At 40.3% G+C, this 19,496-nt stretch overlaps 1 protein-coding gene across 1 annotated transcript in view; it reads right to left on the bottom strand.

Moving 5' to 3' along the window:
* Nucleotides 1-3,499: 3,499 nt before the first annotated feature.
* LOC117547446 (formin-like protein 13) overlaps nt 3,500-19,496 on the bottom strand; it is a 44,366-nt gene continuing 28,369 nt past the window's right edge. Inside the window, exons 11-17 of the mRNA XM_034218202.1 lie at nt 19,361-19,447; nt 15,493-15,645; nt 13,730-13,859; nt 13,569-13,601; nt 13,096-13,193; nt 12,325-12,408; nt 3,500-3,888 (exon numbers count right to left, since the gene is read on the bottom strand). Coding sequence (XP_034074093.1) covers nt 3,787-3,888; nt 12,325-12,408; nt 13,096-13,193; nt 13,569-13,601; nt 13,730-13,859; nt 15,493-15,645; nt 19,361-19,447 — 687 coding nt within the window. The 3' untranslated portion in view covers nt 3,500-3,786. The remainder of the gene's footprint in view (nt 3,889-12,324; nt 12,409-13,095; nt 13,194-13,568; nt 13,602-13,729; nt 13,860-15,492; nt 15,646-19,360; nt 19,448-19,496) is intronic.

Raw genomic sequence — 19,496 nt, 5'->3', positions numbered from 1 at the left:
ACAAATGATCAAATAAAGTCAACATTTCACAGTCTTTACTGAGCTGTGTGACACTACAGGAAAGGAAAAACCGTAACAATGCTATTTAAATACCTTTACAGTTCAAACCTTATTACAGATAAATGAATACAAACAGTATCTGGTAGGGATGTAACGATATACCGAATATCACGGTATCGCGGTAAATAAACGTCCCAATACCGTCGTGAGACTGACAAAATCTACCGCGATTTTAAAAATAAAAAAAATTTAAAAAACATTTTTTTTTTTTTTTTAAACCTTTATTTAACCAGGTGGTCCCATTGAGATCATCGATCTCTTTTTCAAGAGAGACCTGTCCAACATGGCAGCAAGTAGGTTACAACATGAACATAAAACAACAGAACACAAAAGGACATCGTATTTACAGGGCTACATTTACACACCTAGAGACATTGACAAGTACCAACATGTATATCTCGCCCTGTCAATAAGCCTCCTTCTTGGCAACTGTATTGTTTTTGAAGTGGTGGAGAGACAATGCACAGTTTGACCCACTGCTGTCACCCATGGCCAAAGCATATCTCTCCGTCCCACTAGGTGGCGTTAGACTTTTTCGCTGTCCGTCATTTTGACAGACAGGATCGTAAAATGTCCGTCATAATCCCTTATTACCATGGATGTGCTTATTACCCGTCGGGTCTCAGGGCCGCCCCTCCCTACAGGCCAATCACGCAGGCTGCATGGGGCCCCGCCTTGCACAGGGGGCCCCGCCCAGAGGGCCTCAGCTGCTGTGCGCAGTTCTCTGCGCACCCCCCTCGAGAGTGAGAGTGAGAGTGAGAGGTGAGACAAGGGGAGCACGTTTGTAACCCGACACCGTTGTAATGTATCGACATCTGACCAATCACGGCTTTGATACGGCCACTAGTGCAGGTAAAGAGATGTTGGTGAAAAGACAGTTTCAGTCCGGCGCAAAAAACAAAACATGAAGAAACTAGAGCATCACTCGAAGGTGGGTTATTATTGTATGAATCAAATGTACAACTTGCTAATGTTGTATAAGTCAAATTGCCAATTGCCATATTAAAATATCAGCTGCAATTCACGACATGAAGAAGGCAGTCTCTGCAGAGCATATAGGCTAAAGTTATTTCCAGCATTCTTTATTTACCATTCATTCAAGTATGTTATGCCTCTTATCTGCTAATGTACAAGAGGAAGAGTGATACACTGTCTGTCTAGTTGGCTTACATAACAGTTAAAGTTTACAGCCTAAAAAACATGGAGCATTTTTTCCCCTTTTATTCATTTTTATGTCAATTTGCACATTTCATGGTGACGCTCACCCCCTGATCCCACCGGAAGCGTCTGCGCTGCGTCTGCGCTGCGACCTCCTCCTGCGTCATAACCCACCAGGCGCGTTTCAAAACGTTGCGGAAGCGGAGCGTCGTGTGTGCAGCCTCGCAGTTGTTGGATGAACGTTCCACTTCCTGCCTGCGCCACGTCAAAAATAGGATTCATCCTATATTTTAGAAATTCCTTGCGGCGAGGAGCTTCTGGGACGCTTCGAGCCGCGGCGCAGCGGGTCTGGTGGAATAGCACCCATTGACTAGAGTGGCCGCGATCGCTAAAAACGCTGCAGCCGCAGACGTATTCACCTGTAAACACATACTGAACGACATACATGCACATTTACCTCACTGTATACAAAAGTAACTGTTGATAATAATAATAAACAGGAATTATATTTGCAAACATTTGTTCACTCCTGTCGGTTGGGGGGGGGCCTCATCTCACAATGTCGCTTGGGGCCCCAAGTTGGCAAGGGGCGGCCTTGGTCGGGTCTGAACAGTTCACGAGAGAGCACGCTCGTGAACTGTCAACGGGGGGGGCGGTGTTATGCCGTGTGTGCATGCACCTCGTGGGAGCGCGCACAGCGTAAAGTAAAACCTCCCAGACATGTATTGATCTGTACGGCAAAGTACGGTTTGGAAACTATATCATTTCCTTTTGGAGGGCATGCATAACACCAGAGCCTCGCTGCGGGGAAACGTTGGCGCTGTTCCGAGTTTGTTCTAATCTGTCAAAATGACAGACTTCTTTCAGATTTTTCCGTCATTGTTAAATAAAATATTCGGTTAACGCGACCACTGCTGTCCCAGTAACATCAGTACCAAGCGAGAGTTTTTTCCAGAGCAGGGGATATTGTAAATGCCCAAACATCCCAGCTTATAAATACCTGGAAATGTGGACATTCTTATATTCCTAAAAACATGTCTGATGATGCTGAGTGAGTGACTAGTGGGTTTGAGTTGAGTTACTTGAAAAACTAAAGTGACACTTGATTTATTTTATTGCAGGGTCTGATTATTAAATGTCCTTGTTTATTTGTGAGATGCAGTGGCACAAAGAAAATGCCTACTTTGTTTGGTAGTACTAACTAGTAGGTACAAAAACACTGGTTTTCTTGTTCCAGTCTGTTACTGTCACTTTGTTTTTGACACTTTAAAATACTGCTATCCTACTAAAATGCTGTACAAATCAGATATATTATTTAATAAAGAAACATTTTTCGAGTAAAAAAAGTGTATTGACATTTTTTTTTTTTCCCTTTATTATTCAATATCGCGATAAATACCGTACCGTGGACTTGTTATCGCGATATTATCGTACTGTGAGTCTTTGGTATCGTTACATCCCTAGTATCTGGTATACTCGTGACCTGCTCTCTCCCCAAAGAACCAACGTGTCTACCCTGTTAAACCCAACCTCACAAAAAAGGAGACAAAATGGTCTATTTGGATCTGAAATAGTGATTGGTTTTTACTTTTTACATAAAGTGATTACCTAAAAACTCAAAATGAATATTAAGCAGCAAATCTTCACATTTGTGAAGCTGGAACCAGGAAATCAGGCCACTAATCTCTTTTTGATTTCGGCTACAATTTTGATACATTTAATGGCAATCGGTTTCCTTCTAATGAATTACCACTGAAGACGCTATGTCCAATTAATGAGGAGTTTCTCCCTTTTTAGAAGAAAATATGCAGATGTTCCTGCTCAGTAAAGGGCCTAGTTCTTTGTATCACTACAGTTCGAAGTAAGGATCAGTGTTTTTGTTGTTAAAACAGATTAGTGTCTCACACACACATACCTGTCCAGCACATACATCAGTTCCAACCCGTGCTTAGAGTATCTTTCTACCTTTTTGAAGGTGAATTTAGTCTCTCATCATGCCACAGTGCAGATGTGTTTTTTCTAAATCAGAGGCGGCCTTGGAGCTACTCCTGGATCACTGGGAAAGGAAACGTCCCCGATCACAGAGCGGTTGCATGTTCAGAATAATCTCACAGCCAGAGTACACCAGCCTCAGCTGCCATCTGAAGGGAAGTGTGTTTTGTACTTCTGCCAGCAGACAGCTGTGGGTATTAGCAGCACGACACAGCATACACAGCGCTGGATTATCAAAATGCATTCCTGATTTCTCTGAAAACAACTCAAATCAAACAGACTTCAAGCATAAATGTGACATGGATCAGTTTTATTGTTCACAGCGTTATCATCCTTTCATCCAGGTGCATTGTACACATACATCACATCCAATGGCCTTTAAAATACATCTGTACAACAACAAAGAAAAATACAAATAGCTTGAACAAATATACATCGATGCAACAGTCTACTTATATCAAACACTGCATTCAAAGTGTTTATTATTTTTATCCCGCTGAAGTGTGACTAAGACTATCAGATCTCTCTTTGGTTTGTTTAATAAGTATCACTGAAGTCTCAGCGGCTACTCTAAACTCATATCATTTCAGCGTGAGCCCCCCTGAAGTCATGGACAAACTGACAGATCAGCCCAAAGAGCTCCTGAGAGTCTTGGTCCGCTGGTTCACCGAATTTCACCTTGACAGGAGAAAAAACAGGATTAGTTGAATAGAAATTAAAAACCTTTGGTCTGACATCAAGTGGGCTTCTTGAGACTCTTTGAGCTTATACAAAGTAGTTTACAATTAGCAACTGCCTTTACTTTCCTAAGTGAAATGATGCCTGAGTCAAGCTAATTCTTCTTACACATAATTACTTCACATACTGCCTCGGCATGCAGTTAATTCCTTGAGTGCTCTCATACAATGAGGCGGATATGCAGGGTTAGGGTTGTTGAATTAATACTTTCACCTGGGTGATTAAGGTCGCAGAATTAAAAAGGAAGTCAAACTTTATCAGAAAGGGTCACAGAGGCTAAGTGTGCTAATTGGGGTATTGCATGCTGTTAAATGTGCAGGTTAAAGGTCAGACTCAAAATATGCTGCTGTCACTCTTTCAAATTCTTTAATTATGTTAAACAGATTAAAAGAAAAACACAAGGCGCTATATTTCCTTATTCTATTTATATGATTACTGACCAATCGCTTTCACGTCTCTTCCAATGTAACGTCTTATGTGTCATATATTTTGTATTCAACTTAGATTTCATGTTCATGTTTTATTTATTAAGGGGAATTTGTTCTCATGGCCGTATCCTTCTTCCTGCTTGCATTTATTTATTGAAGAACTCTCTCAAAAGCAAACACTTTTCCACCAAATCTAACAACAATTGGATATGAAAGTCCAATTCCTTGGCATGGAACTAAGAATAACTTTATTAAAAGATGGAAAAATGGAAACAAACCCTACATTTGTTTTAATGTATTGAAAGTCTAAACACCATCATTAGAAATATATAGCGAATTATTCATAACACTAGATGACAGATTAAGTCTTTAAATAATATCCCTGTCTAAAACATCCTTAAGTTCTTCCAACATCTCAAAACGTGACCTCTGACAGTGACTCTGTTTACATGCACACTAATATCCAGCTTTTATTCAGAATTTGAGTATATATGACAAACTAGTTTGATTATGCTAAAAAGTCCTTATAAGGCCAAATGTTGCCTTTTTCCATCAAGGGATACAACGATACTCAGCACATAGGAGCATTCTTTGGACATGTATATAGGGTTGCATATCGTTGACTTTTGTATGATACCGATACCACTGAACGATACCGATACATATCGTGATACTTTCATGTTGCATAAGGGAAACATTTAATCATCCTGCAATTACTCCCATGAAGCGCTTTATGATATAGTTAACATGTCAAATGAATATTAAATTCAATTGTGGGACTTGGACCTTTCAGTACTGAACAAACAATGAAACACACGTTATCTATGAAGAAAACTGATTCTGCAATATCATTTATAACAACCATCAGGCGTGAATAGTACATCTTGTCAATGGAAAAAGAAAATTGCACCAGTATACTGTAATCAATATTCAACCTGAGATTCGACTGACCAGCGAACACATAAAGGATCATGAGATCTCGGCATTGCACATAAAACAAATAGCATCATTCAAATCAACATTTGCCTGATGAAAGAAAACAAATCCCATCACAGTTCAGTTTTGTGCATTCATCTTCTTGAAGATGAGCATATCTGCTCTCTGGATCCAAACGGGCCCTTTCACAGCGTAGGATATCACCTGCTGAACTGAACACTCTCTCGCTTGGCACGCTGCTTCCCTGAACACAAAGGTACTTGGTTGCCATACGAGACAGCATTGGTTGGAGGTTGGATTTGTTGCCACCTTTCCCAGAAATAAACATCTTGCAGTGGTTACAGACCCCACCATTCAGACTGGCAGTGGTTACAGACCCCACCATTCAGACTGGCAGTGGTTACAGACCCCACCATTCAGACTGGCAGTGGTTACAGACCCCACCATTCAGACTGGCAGTGGTTACAGACCCCACCATTCAGACTGGCAGTGGTTACAGACCCCACCATTCAGACTGGCAGTGGTTACAGACCCCACCATTCAGACTGGCAGTGGTTACAGACCCCACCATTCAGACTGGCAGTCATATGCAGCCAAACTTTAGATTTTCTAAAGTGACTCGTTTGCGGAGTTTCATGGCGAAATTGACATCGTAATTCCGACGGTTTGGGTGCGGGTTTAAGGATATTCACCCTCACTTTATAAAAAAATAAAAAAGTATCAAAACCGGAGTTAGTTTCGGTACGGCAATACCTTAGCCGCCAGTAACCGGTATTTTTCGCCCCTACATGTATACACTACATTTGTGAATATGTGTCTCAATTTTACTGCAATTTTCAAACACAATGCCTTTTGTCTGTGTTGGGCCAGCTGTGTGTTGTCCAACCAATTAACAGTTTTGCAAGGCTTGTGTTGAGATGAACAAAGTTAAGACAAAGATAGAAAAGGAGGTACATTTAAGTTATTTAAAGGGCATAGCCGTAGCAGGACGTACATCTAATCTGATCAGGCTGCAGTTAAATGGAAATATAATTTTCATTACTAGCCGTGTACAACTTAGTAGGAATTCTTAGAAGCTGAACATTGGTGCATGAAAACAAACATAGTCAGTCAGTGAGTGAGCCTTCTGATATTTACACAGGTGTGCGACGACCTGTTTTCAAAAATCTCTAATATAGAGAGCCAGATTGTCAGTCAATTAGCAACACCTGCACTCTCGCCATCAGATATGCAAATCCATCTAATTGCATAATTTTGTGACAATATTTTTTACTCAGTTTATGTAAGTAATCCTCTCTTAAAAGTTGATCAGCCTCAATCATTTTTACAGACGTGCTGTGCTCAGTAAAACCAACAACTCCACAGCTACACTTTAAACTTGCTTTAGGAGAATAAAGGGAGCTGTTAAATGTGATTGACTGATGGCTGCATTGATTATGTTGTGCAACCATTGTATATGGCTCAACAATTCATTAAAATGTTGTCAATATTGCAACAATATTCCAATTGCAGGAAGCATAATGTATTTTAAAGGTTAAATAAATGTTTAAATACCATTTTGAATGATCTATTGTGGAGATGCAGAGGTATCGCAGCCTGCAAATCATATTCTACAGATTCCTTTTTCAAATAATATTATTTTTTCATAATTGTTGTATTCTATATTGACAATCATGCAGCCATCATATTGAACTGTGGTAAATAATGCTAAACATCAAATAAAAAAATTGGAGCTCCTTCAAATGAATCATTGGTTTACTAAAACCAACAATGTCAGTAATAGACTTTTATTTGACAATAGTTGACATTCATAATCATCAGTAGTTGCTAAGGTGGACTAGTCTCTCTCAATTGATAATAAAGTATAGAGGCTAGCCGCTATGTGATGATAAAGCATGTTACAGAAAAAAACAACCCCTCCAAATTCAAACCCTCAATCATTTCCATGAGCTTCTTCTGTGATTAACACATTTGCATGTTGGTTTTACATTATGAATTCCCCCAGTGACAAGATCTGACTAAATATGACACCTTTCTCCAAACATGCTGCCCCTGCACATAGTACCACCCCCTCCCTCCCATCCGTCTCAATCATTTCCTCCAATGATGCACATACAGGAGGGACCACAATAATAAAACAGGGGGTGTTTTATTTTTCTCAATGTCGAGGACGCTTTCTTGGTAGGACATGTCTTCCGAGTCAGGTCCTTCAGAAGCGAGGCAAGAATCCTTCCTAGCCTCGGAAAACGAAAGAATTGTGGAACAGGCTAGCAGGTGTGCGTCAGGCCCCGCCTTAAATGGAGCGCGATTTCCGCCAAAGATTTTGGAAATTGGTCCGTGCGCAAAGCATTGTGGGGATTTTAAGACCGCGGAAGATACACATGTGCAGCCTCAAAATGTTCCCGCAACGAAGGACGCCGGCCTCGGTAGAATTCCAAGGATCCTGGACATTGGAACAGTCTTTTGGCGGGACTCGATGACGTAGCATCCTTGAAATAGTGGCTCTGGAGGAGCCTTCCTCGACATTGAGAAACACCCAGGGTCCCCACAGTGAAACTAGAGGCCATACTGCATACTGGGCTCAAAGTTTCGGAGCCCATGACCCTTTTTGGGCCAACCTCCCATTTTTGAACACAGCCTTTATTTTTATCAGCATATGTAATATTTCATTCACACACAACGCAAGGCAATTATTAGCCTGGCGTTAGTTTGACCGCAGCATCATTTGCGTTTACTAGCGTCATTCAGACAAGACGTGTCATTGCCATGTAGTTACCAACAACATTTGATAAGCCATGACTGAAATCAACACTTTTGCTGCCTTGATCATAGTGTAGAAGTCACAGATATGCCTGGATGCCAAAACACCATATAAATAACTACTACTACCGAACTGGACTCGGACTACCGAAGGTCCAGTTGTGATAGACACGGTTCGCCACTCACACACACAGACTCACAAGGTCGTGACTAATAAATATATCCTCTGGTGCAAATTTCATTTAAACATGCAGGAATAATGGTGTTTTTTGGCTCCGCAGCCAGATGATTAAAAACAACTCCTGGCCAGAAGACATGGGGACAGTTAAAGGTCAAATTGTTGAATTTTAAAAGGCCAATACCATTACACCACCAGACCATTTTCAATTATACATAGAGGAGTGATTTATGTTGAATAATAGGGAATAATAATGAAATATTTAGGATTTTACTGTAAGAATGCCTTCACTTTCAAGAATTAGTTGACACTTTATCCTCAAAACCCACGATATGTTGTTTTAGATGGGATTTTTAAAACATTTGTATGATTATCAGTTCAATTTTACAATACTAACGGATACAGTAGATCCACACTAGAAACTTTTTGTCCCCTATCTCAACCTTAACACAAGAAAAACGATTTAAAAATGTAGGTAAAACATGGACATCATCTTTACTGGCATTTGTTTGGCTCACTCTACGTGTTGCAGTACATTACTGAAAATGTTGTTGACATCTTCTCTCGTCTTACCCCAAATTGCTTTCTTGCCAAGAATTACATGAGAGAATCAATATACTCATGACTGGAACCATTAGGAAACAGCCCTGCAGTGGTCCAAGGCATTTCTAAAGCTCATTAAGTAGCACATTATATCTTGTTTGTCCTGTACAAACATCAACGTTTTAAAATGACGAATAAGGGTGTTGATTTGACACTCCAGGAAGTCACTTAGGTGCTGTTTACACGAGAACGAAACTGGTTGTATCTGCTACTTTTCTCTTTCGTATAGCCCGTTCGTTCACACGAGGCCGTAACAGAACCGCGGAAACGGACCCCTAAAACGATAACGGGTCCCAAGGTGGATAGATCTGCAGACGGAACGCTCTGAACGATCATTTGCCTGATAACGATGAAGCCATAGCCCCGCCTCTCCTGCTCACTTCTGTATAGGGCTGCTCAATTAATCATATTTTAATCGCAATTACGATTTTGGCTTGCAACGATTACGAAAACAACGTAATCGAAATAAAACGATTTTCTTTATTTAAATGGTCAGTAGCTACTACTACCGCTACTGACCATGCTACAGATGTTAGTGCAAAATCTATAGCTCCTCTACCACAACCATCAGCAACAAGTGGACATGGAGAACTACATGAACTACATGTTGCTAAATCCACCGCGGAGAATAAACAGAAGGGCAACCGGGCAACCATGCTCGGGGGTCTTCTTCGCTGCTTTTGGTGTATTTTGTGGCGGAAGTACAGCGCCACTTACAGGCCCGGCATATGTACTGCAGCGTCTCCAGCGGGTCGAGCGGTCTCGTGTGAAGGGACACGTTTATTGAGCCGTGAACGGAATGCTTTTTTGATATCGAATTGAGTTAGTTTGCGGTTAGTTTGCGTTTCCGTGTAAATGGGGCCTTATGCTAGCTGTTTCACTCTTGTCACAATCTTCATGTCAGCTATAAGCCAAGACATAACGTGCAAAAACCATTGCATAAACCCCTTGTTATTTTTCTCGTATTAAACAGGAAGAGGTGTTAGAGTAGAGCTGCACAGTTAATCCAAAATGTTAGTGGAATCACAATTCAAAAATCAGCAATATCGCAAAACATATCGCAATTCTTTCACACACACATACGGGTATTGGGCCGAGGGCGACACCGTACTTCCGGTATCCGCCGTTTTATGCGAGGTGCAAGCAGGCCAAGGGTTTAGCCGTACACCTTCTAGGTGTTGCTAAGCTTCCTGTACTGAATATCATAGTCTATTGCCTTAATCAATATCTAGTCAACTCTAAAATACCACATATATGCAATGGCATGATAATATTATTGTGACAAGTGGGGTATTCACCTGGTGTTTCCAGAAATTAGACGTAGATGCAGCCAAAATCGACGCAGTCTGTAAGGGCAATCCGACAACCCACACAGCTCTAGTTTACGCTGGTAACGACCTAGAGCACACCCCTCCAGTCCAGAGATGTAATCCGAAAACATGCAGCGATTTCTTCGGTCGTTAATTCAGAAAAAAAACCTAGTGCGCTCTGCCTTGCTACGTTAGCTAGCTGTTTATATTTGCACTTCCAGGATATTTGCACCTCCATGAAAATGGCGTATTTATATATATATGGCGCGTGTTGCATTGTGGGTAGCTCGTGACGTCACTGTGTGAAATAATTTCTCAATCAGTTAACTATCAACATGAGTCCTTTTTTTTTATAATCGAGATTCGTTTGGTTGTGAAAACGCACCCGCTAATGGCCTATCAGAGAGATATCCCTATTATTTTGTGCTCTGCTATATAGCAATAGCATTGACTGTTTTCAGTTGTCTTCCCCTTTGCTTCCTCGTGTATGAGTTATGAAAAAAGTTTGCAGTGCACATGAATCTAATTGTGATCCTAATCGAACACAATTCTCTACCGGTCCTAAAGCCCAGAGATCTCGTAATATCACAGTGCTCAAACACAGAGGGAAGGGTAAGTGGACTCTGTACGATGATGGATTGTCCTCAGAGATATGGGAAAGCTGAGAAAATAGGCATTACTTTTGTATTGACTATAAAAAGAAGACATAGCACCTGTTAAAATGTCAATGGTAGGCTGGAGCTCCAGAAACCTAATCTAACCACGTTAGTGAGCAAAGAAGATGTCCTCCTTTTATATACTGTGAAAAACAATGTACCTCCATTCAATCTGATGATATGTGTGACGGAGACATTTACTTCATGACAGATCTGATGTCCGCACACACATGCTTAAGGCACCTAAAGTTCTCAGACAAACTGAATAAGGAACACAATAATGGGTACCACTTTACAATAAGACTACCCTTATACAGGGTTTACGAATAGTTTGTAATTAATGTATTAATTAGGTTGTGAACACTTTATAAATCCTTAATAAGCTTTTATAAGACATGGGATAAACAGGGCAACTGTGACCGGTTGCTTGCCAAATATTGAGCCCACATGTATCTGTACTGCCAAGCCTTATATTGGCTACTTAGCTTACTTTGTCTCCTTCATCAGCCAGCATCCTTATTATCTGTTGTTCACTGAGTTGATTCTCACTAAGTAGCCAATATAAGGCTTAGTCATCTTGCCAAATAGTGAGCTTGTGTTGATGTATGAAAACTGTTAGAACTGGTTTATAAATGGTTCTTAATGATTAATAAAGTGTTTACAACCTGATTCATAACCTAATTCTAAACCCTTTATGAATCCTTTATAAGGGTAGTCTTATTGTAAAGTGGTACCCAATAATGTTTTGTCTCAGAGTCCAGTCAAAATCAGAGATCATAAATAGTTCAAGTATGAATTATTGCATTGTGACATGTTACCAATATCTTATTTTATACTAAAGTGCTGCACAATATATTGCTTCAGAATGCACAAGAGTGATGCATTTTACTTTTGTAGCCTCAAAAATATAGGGTCTGATATTTCCAATATCGTGCAGCCAAGTATACTCCAAAAAAGAACAAATTCACAAAAAGCAATACAACAAATAACTTTGTGGAATGTGTCCTTAAAGGCTTATACATTGCATTAAAAAAACAACACAATAAAACCCATCGGAAACCCACCACCATGCTCACAGCTTTTTCTTGTTTTGGACCATTCATAGCTGTGACATCGCACATTAAGGGTTGGGATGAACTTGTCGTTCACACTCTGGCTACAACAGACAGTGACAATTCTTCAATAATCCTGAAGAAAATATGCAAATGTCTAAGTGTGGCGTCTTCCAAGGCTGAAAAATCAGCGGTGCTTTCTGTTAAATGATGTGGAGGCCGCAGCTAACCCCTACATCAGAAGCATTATATCCTGCCGTGAGCCCTGAGCGACACCCAGTGAAAAATAAGAAGCCTTGGGGACGTTTTCCTTGTGATATGTGTTTTGTCCCAGTGTGTTGGGTGGGCAGGTGTTGTTAGATGAAAAATAATTGAGTTTGGCCATGTGGACAGAGCGCTATCCGTCTGTGAGGCTGAACCAGATAGATATTGAAATAATAACTCATGGATTACCAGTATGACAGAGTAGAGTTTCTTCATTTCATCACGCGTCTTCGTCAGTGCTGAGAGACCGGTCTTGTATTTTTCAATCGCCATCTAGGGAATAGAGAAAAAAGAGAAGAAAATCCCTTTTGTCAGTTAGTTCACTATTTAGCGAATTGTTAGAAAAACCTTTTCTCTTAGGGTTGAACTCTGAATAGCCCACATTTAGAGCTTGAAGGAAAACCGAAATCTAAAAAGAATGAGTCTTGGTTTTTGAAGAATGGGTGTGTGTTTAGAGAATTAATTTGCATAATATGAATACTGGCAAGTAATGTAAAACATATGCATGGTTTCAGCTCGAATAATACCAACAAAACAAGTTCATATTCATTTTTAAACACCATTATACTAATGTTTTAACTTAAGGAGAGCTGCAGCACAAAATGAACATTTTATGTAGCACGAAGGATGTCATTAAGAGTAATATTTGGTGAGAAAAATAGATGTTTGGATGAAGGTACAACATTTTTTTAATGTTGGTCAAGTAATAATATTTGCCTTATAACGGATTTCTATTTGTTTAAATCCCTAGTAGTGGAAATGGTGCATAACAAGCAGCAATGTGCCAAAGAAGGAGAGAGGAAGAACACTACTTTTGGATAGAAACAATGCCGATAGCAAACAATTGATTAGTACAAGAAACAATGAATATAATCAATCCCATTTGTTGACAAGGAGACAAAGATTACCTTTTTAAATGAATACTTAAATAAATAATAAACACAGGATTTACTGCCTCACCTTCAAGTCTTTGTAGAATTGTGGGTGTTGACCTCCAGCATTTCTCTTCTTGAAAGTTTTTTCATACTGAATGACTTTCTGCACTTCATTCTTCAGCACTGTGTACACACACACACACGCGCAACACACACACACACACACTTTGGTTACCATCCATCATATTTCACCACTGAAGCAAATGGCTGCTTTAAATCAGATGCCGTGTCCTGTGGGATCCTGTCAAGTGTTGTATTTGTGCTTGTGGCAAATGTTAGTCATCATAAAGGCAATATATTGCTTTCAGCACAGTGAGATTAGTGTTTCCACAATGTATACTGAAACTACAATTACAGGAAGATATAGTAAATGTTACTATCACACTTCCTTGCAAATAACTTGCGTCGGCACAATAAAGTAGGGTCAGTATTACAGTAATCTCAGCAAATTTGAGAACAACGGTCTTTGGACGCGGTAGTAAAATGTGATCTACTCACCGTCAACTTCTGCGGTCAAGCCTTTAATGGAAGCTATCCAACAGAGAGACAAAAAGAAAGCAGTGACACACAGTAAATACGCATTTCACTTAACAGACCTCAATTGGAAATGTAAGACACAGAATTTGTTCAGCTTTGAGGAAATGTTGATTGGCGAATACCTCCCGGGACAGTTTCAAATTCTGCCAAGTCCTCTGTAAAAGCAGCCAGGGAAGGTTCATGCAACATGATCTGCTCCACAAGGGCATGCAGCAAGGTGAACTTCCTGTCGTTCCCCCGGAGCTGAGAGAGCTGTGGAGGAACAAGGACATATTGAAGAAAACGGTACATGAAATGTAGCATCTTCTGTGTGTTTGTTGCTACAACATTGTTACCTGAAGGTTAGAGAAAGAATAGGATGGCAGAGCATGGATTCTCTCTGTGCTACATTCACCTCCACACTAGTCTATGTTGTGTATTTGTATACAGCAAAGGTGTATAATGACCTTGCTAACACCTGGCTGTTGCTTCCAGATTATGCATTTAGTGCAAGAGTAGTGTTTTTGTCATTTTTGATTATTAGTCATAGTTAGCAGGGTAGGAAGAATTACTCAGATCTTTGACTTAAGTAAAAGTAACAATGTCAAATAGTAAAAATACTGTTACAAGTTGTGCACTTAAATCTTACTTAAGTATAAGTACAAATGTATCGACATTCAACTATACTTAAAGTACCAACATTAGATAGAATTTAAGGCATAATACACTTCATGGTGAAATAAGTGAAATGCAAGATGTTCCTTTCTAACCTCGTGATAGGTAATTGTAGTCTTTTTTTCTAGGTTTTTTTATTAGCAGTTTAAGGCCATGGCAAGTTTCTAAGGGCAACATAAACAATAAAGAAACCACGCATTGACCAAAAATGCGAACTTAGATAACCTTGATGCGTTTTTCTTGGAAACAGTTGGCTATTAATTTGTTGAGAGTCTGTCTCAAGCAGCCACAGTTTACTATTCTCAATTAGACCCGGAAACACCTCTGAGGGAACACGAGGCCTCGGCTTCATTAAAAGGAGCGGAGGACTTTTTACTTCTGTGTCAAGAGCCCTGCCCTTAAACCTTCCCAGTTGTGAGACATGCACACAAAACAGAGGCTCAAACTAAACTTTCCTTTTAAACCCGTACATCCAACAACTATTGAACCTTCATAGGAAAAGTTCAACACTTTGATAATATGCTTTTTTTGCTATTTTAAATCGCTTGATAAAAAGATTGAGACTACTCTTGTATTTGTACGGTACATTTGAAGCTACAGACAGTACATGGTTAGCTTAGCATATTAGAATATTAAGCTAGCATGGCTCTGTCTGAAAGTATGAAACCCCAGTAACCAGCACCTCTAAAGCTCACTAAGTAATTTCTTATTTATTTTTTGTTTTATTCCTAAACACGTTGGGGTTTTATTAAGATTATGTGCTGGACTTTTTTCTCTTGGTTGGACATTTTGATGAATGATTCTAAGGTTGCCACACTTCAGGAAGTCCCTGCTCCATGGCTAAGAATAGGTGTTTTTTTTCACACTTTGGTTTCTGTGTGAATGAAAAGAAACTTGGGATATAACAACATTTTAATTGGATTACTTTAGAAACTCTGGTATGAGGATTGTGTTTTCCAGAAATGTTGTGCTAATGAAAAGATCCACTGACTAGCTACAGTTAATGATGGTTCACTTCTAAGAGATTCAGCCCAAGTGGCCCCACTTTGTTCCTAGTTTAATTTCTCCTGTGATGCCATGTAGTGACACTGTCAGAGTCCTGAGTGAACCTGAGCAAAAGAGGAAGATGATGGAAGATGTAGAGTCGCCCTGCTGTGTATATCAATGAGTAGTCTTATTAGCCTTGTGCTGCAGCTCCATCAAAGGTCAGGCAACAGCAGTGGAGTCATACTTTAGTTAAGGAGGAGAGGCGAAATCCCTTGGCCTTTTCCTTCCTTGCGTTCTCGTTGAGGTAATTGCCAACGGTGAGGAGGTACTCCAGCACGGAAACAAATGACCTGCAGTTGTTCAGCTGTGTGCACATTCTGATCTTCTGGTTAATCAGCTGAAAGACAAACGCAGAGTTATTTTGTTCTGTATTCTAGCCACATTCATTTTCTTCACACAACATCTTTGTGACATTTTAAGTGGTGTACACCCGGAGCTTGTTTTCGGGCTCCTTGTGCTGACTGTGTCGACAAAAATAACTTGAGGCTTTAGTATTATACATTACAAGGATAAAAATCAATCTCACAACACTTCATTTAACCCCCATACAATAAATACTCAGAGCCTTGTTGTTTGGCAGGATCATTATTTGGTATGCAATTGTGTCAAGTACTTAATATCCCTCTAGAATATCACACAGTCTCCCTGCTTAACCAGCGCTGAACAGATCCTGCTGAATATGGATAGAAATTATAATAAAAAGCTGAAAAGAAATGAAGCTGGTATTTTAGGTTTTGCCAATGCTGTGTATGGAAGAAAAAAAAGCAGTCGGTGCTATGGGAATCGTAGTCGTTGACAATGAATAAAGTCCATGCCAGACAGCAGCTCCCACCATATGCTCCTGTTTTAAGAATAACTCCCCAGAACTATAGTGGGACACAAAGAATAACACAGGAGAGAAAATGAGTATCCAGCTTCTTCTTATCTACTGGCTTTGCGGAAAACCATCTGTACAATCATAGCAAACTAGTTTGTTTAAAACATAAATAAGCCCATGTTATGTAGCCTGTTTTTAGAGTACAATATATCTAGTTTTAAGGTTAAATGTTTACAAAAAGAAGTAAAGAAGTCAATTGTGAAATAGGGATGCTCCGATCGCCAATTTTGGGGCCGATCGCCGGAATCAGTATCTCTCTCTCTCAGCCTGTCAGTATCGTCTCATGCAGCTCACTGATCCAGTAATGAGTGACCCGACAGTGAAGAATAAATATATGTATAACTAGTTTAGCTAGTTCCAGAGGTAGATAAAATAGCTAAGTGTGTTAGTTCTAACTCTTAGTGTGTGTTTTGCTCCGCTCACCGGTCCGTCACAGCGGGTGGAGCTGCAGGATTTCTGCTTCACACACGTTGCATACCGCTATTTTATTGTCTTTTTCGGACATCTTAAAATACTGCCAGACCGGTGAAGCCATTTTGGCGAGCTTAGAGAAAAGTGTCATGTGTTTTACGTCATGTGATCGGCTCTCACGATCGGCCTTTATAGAGAGCACCGATCGATCAGCAGAGAGTGAATATCGGCCGATAACGATCGGTGGCCGATCGATCGGAGCATCCCTGATTATTATAGAATAAATTGCCATAGTTATATTCTATGCAGGTCTTTACTTTAAAAAGACACAATAAATAATTATTCTATACTACTGATTCCCTGCGTTAATTGTTTGGTTATCTCTTTTTATTTGACAAACATGTACAACTTTTACTTGAGTTCTTTATATCTATCACCTCATTCACACCAATGGTGTTTCAGGGCCGGTTCGGAGCTGGAGCTTGAAAAGCACCAGGTTTTCCTGTTCACACCGCAGCGGAGCAGCCTCTTAGCTCCGGAATCCAGTTCGTTTCAAGCACCAAAAAATTGTCCGGCTAGAGCAAAAGCACCACCTACGTCACGCTAACGTCGAGGCGGGGGCGGGATCAACTCCTGAACAACAACAAAAAGCCCGCGTTGTATCCAGTTTGTACACAACGATGGAGACACTTAACAAGCAGCAGTGGTCCACTGAAGATCCGGTTCTGAACCTGAAAAGCTCTAGCACGGAGCTTGAACCGGAGTTGCGTTGGTGTGAATGAGGTATATGTGCTGATGAAGTTATATTTGGTTCTACCAGTCATACCTCCCTGTCCAGAGATCTCTTTGTGTAAGAATCACTCGCTTTGATTTTGTGTCTTTGCGTCTCTGAATAATATTTGGAAATACTTGCACACCGAGCACAGTTTAAAGAAGAAGCCAGATCCACAATGCAGAAGAAAACATGACATCCTGACAGTGAGGCGAAGCACCAACGAATACATCATAGGTAAGAAACATCCCCCAGATGGGGACTTCTCCATTTTGTCTCCTAAAGCCCTCATGTCTGTCTGCTGGCGAGTAAATCCCCTTTAATGTTCGGGCCTTAAGAAGTCTGCTGTCAGAGAATTGACCGATTTAGAATCTTCTGCAACAAAGCACCTTCACTTTTTCATGCCTGAACATTGTATTGTGATGCTGATCGTATGTCAGAAAGAAATATACTTTGTTCCTGCACACAATAACTATGGTTTAATTAAAAGAACAATCTTATTAAATATATATCCAAGTCACAACACAGCAGCAAGAGCAACAACATCCGAAAGAAAAAGCCATGCGTAAATTGAAACTTAATGAAAAAGCGAATATTTCCTGTCAAGTCATCTTGCCTGCTCACAGTATGTTGTGTTTAAGACAAAGAGAAATGACTATCACCTTCAACGGATTACAGTGCCATCATTCTTATCCTTTGTTTCTCTTATTCTCAAACTGTCAGCAGACAAGAGATTAGGACTGAAGCACTGATGCAGAAAGGAACAGAGGCTGAGAGAATAAAAAAGAAACAGCTGAGGAGCTGGGAGGTACTCTCTCTGGTCTGACTGCAATATCTTCACAGCCTGCAGTCCTCAACGCCAATAAACAACAATCCTCTGTACGAGCGTTAATGATTAGTCTGACTAATGTTGAACTGGAGATGTCTGGATACACTGTGCAAGCCTTAAAGGGGCCCTTTTGGGGTTGTTCTATAGGTTTGTGTGCATGTAAATGGTCTGCAAAGGCTAAAATCCCAAAGTTCACTCCATTAACCCCCGCCTAAACGCCTCCACTTGTCATTTTGTTAGTGAAGTAAACAAAGGAGTCATCACTACATAACAATTGCGCTTCTATTGGCTAGCGCTCCAACACATTGTACGTGAGGCTAAGGGGCGGGACATCTCTAAGCGGTTGATCAATCATAACAGAGCCGGCCAGCTAACCAATCAGAGCAGACTGGGCTCTGGTTTCAGACAGAGGGTGAAAAGAGGTGCTGCAGCACAGGCAGTATGAGAACAATAAAGAGATTTTTGAACATTAAAGCATGGAGACATGTCACAGGAGAGACACTACATACTGATATGAACCAAAAGACAAGTAGAATAGGGCCCTTTTTTAACATTGTTTCAAATTTCAAGTTTAAGAAATCTATTTAAATAACTTGGTGTGTATTTGTTTTATCTGCTTGAGTGATTGTCTTTGAAGAGAGTCCAGAGGTTTGTTGAATAAAGTTAAATTAAGAAATATTTCCACAGCTCTCCCCTGGGAAAACTCCAAAATGGATTTTTATTGGTTTTTCTGATAACGATAAAAAAAACAATGTATGATTTACACCACCGACAGAAAAGTGAAACTTGATTTGATTAAGATCCATCTGTTCTTCTCTGTCTAACGAGGAGAGGTGTGCCTGTCCTGCCTTTCTGTTTTCAAGACACTTTACCATCCAGCAAATACAGAAACCACTTCATCCACCACTTCAAACATAAATCTCAAACAGGAGGGAGAAAAGCTTTCATGTATTAATGACACTTTCCGCCCAGTTGTTCTTTTCATTTATGTCTATTGCCACGATGTATCTGAACATTAGAATACATTAGCATGTACTTGTTCTCCTCCTGTGCCGTGCGGTTTCACCCAATTTCAGCTTGTAGGAAACAAAGCCGACTTTAAAACAGCTCAACCTCTGATTCAACCTTTTGATTTCTCTCCATAGGTGATGGAGTAAACTCACTGGCTGCAGGTCTTTCATGCCGATCGGAAGCTCTCTCAGAGTCAGCAGCAGGTCGAGCTGTGTGCTCAGACACGGGATGTTGCACATCTGCAGCGGGGGAGAAGAAGTGAGTGTAATGAGCTGTGTGCATACAGAA

This window comes from Gymnodraco acuticeps, unplaced genomic scaffold (assembly GCF_902827175.1).
Source record: "Gymnodraco acuticeps unplaced genomic scaffold, fGymAcu1.1, whole genome shotgun sequence".
Classification (NCBI taxonomy): domain Eukaryota; kingdom Metazoa; phylum Chordata; class Actinopteri; order Perciformes; family Bathydraconidae; genus Gymnodraco; species Gymnodraco acuticeps.
Note: the sequence above shows the minus strand (reverse complement) of the source record. Positions and strands in the feature narration are given on the sequence as shown.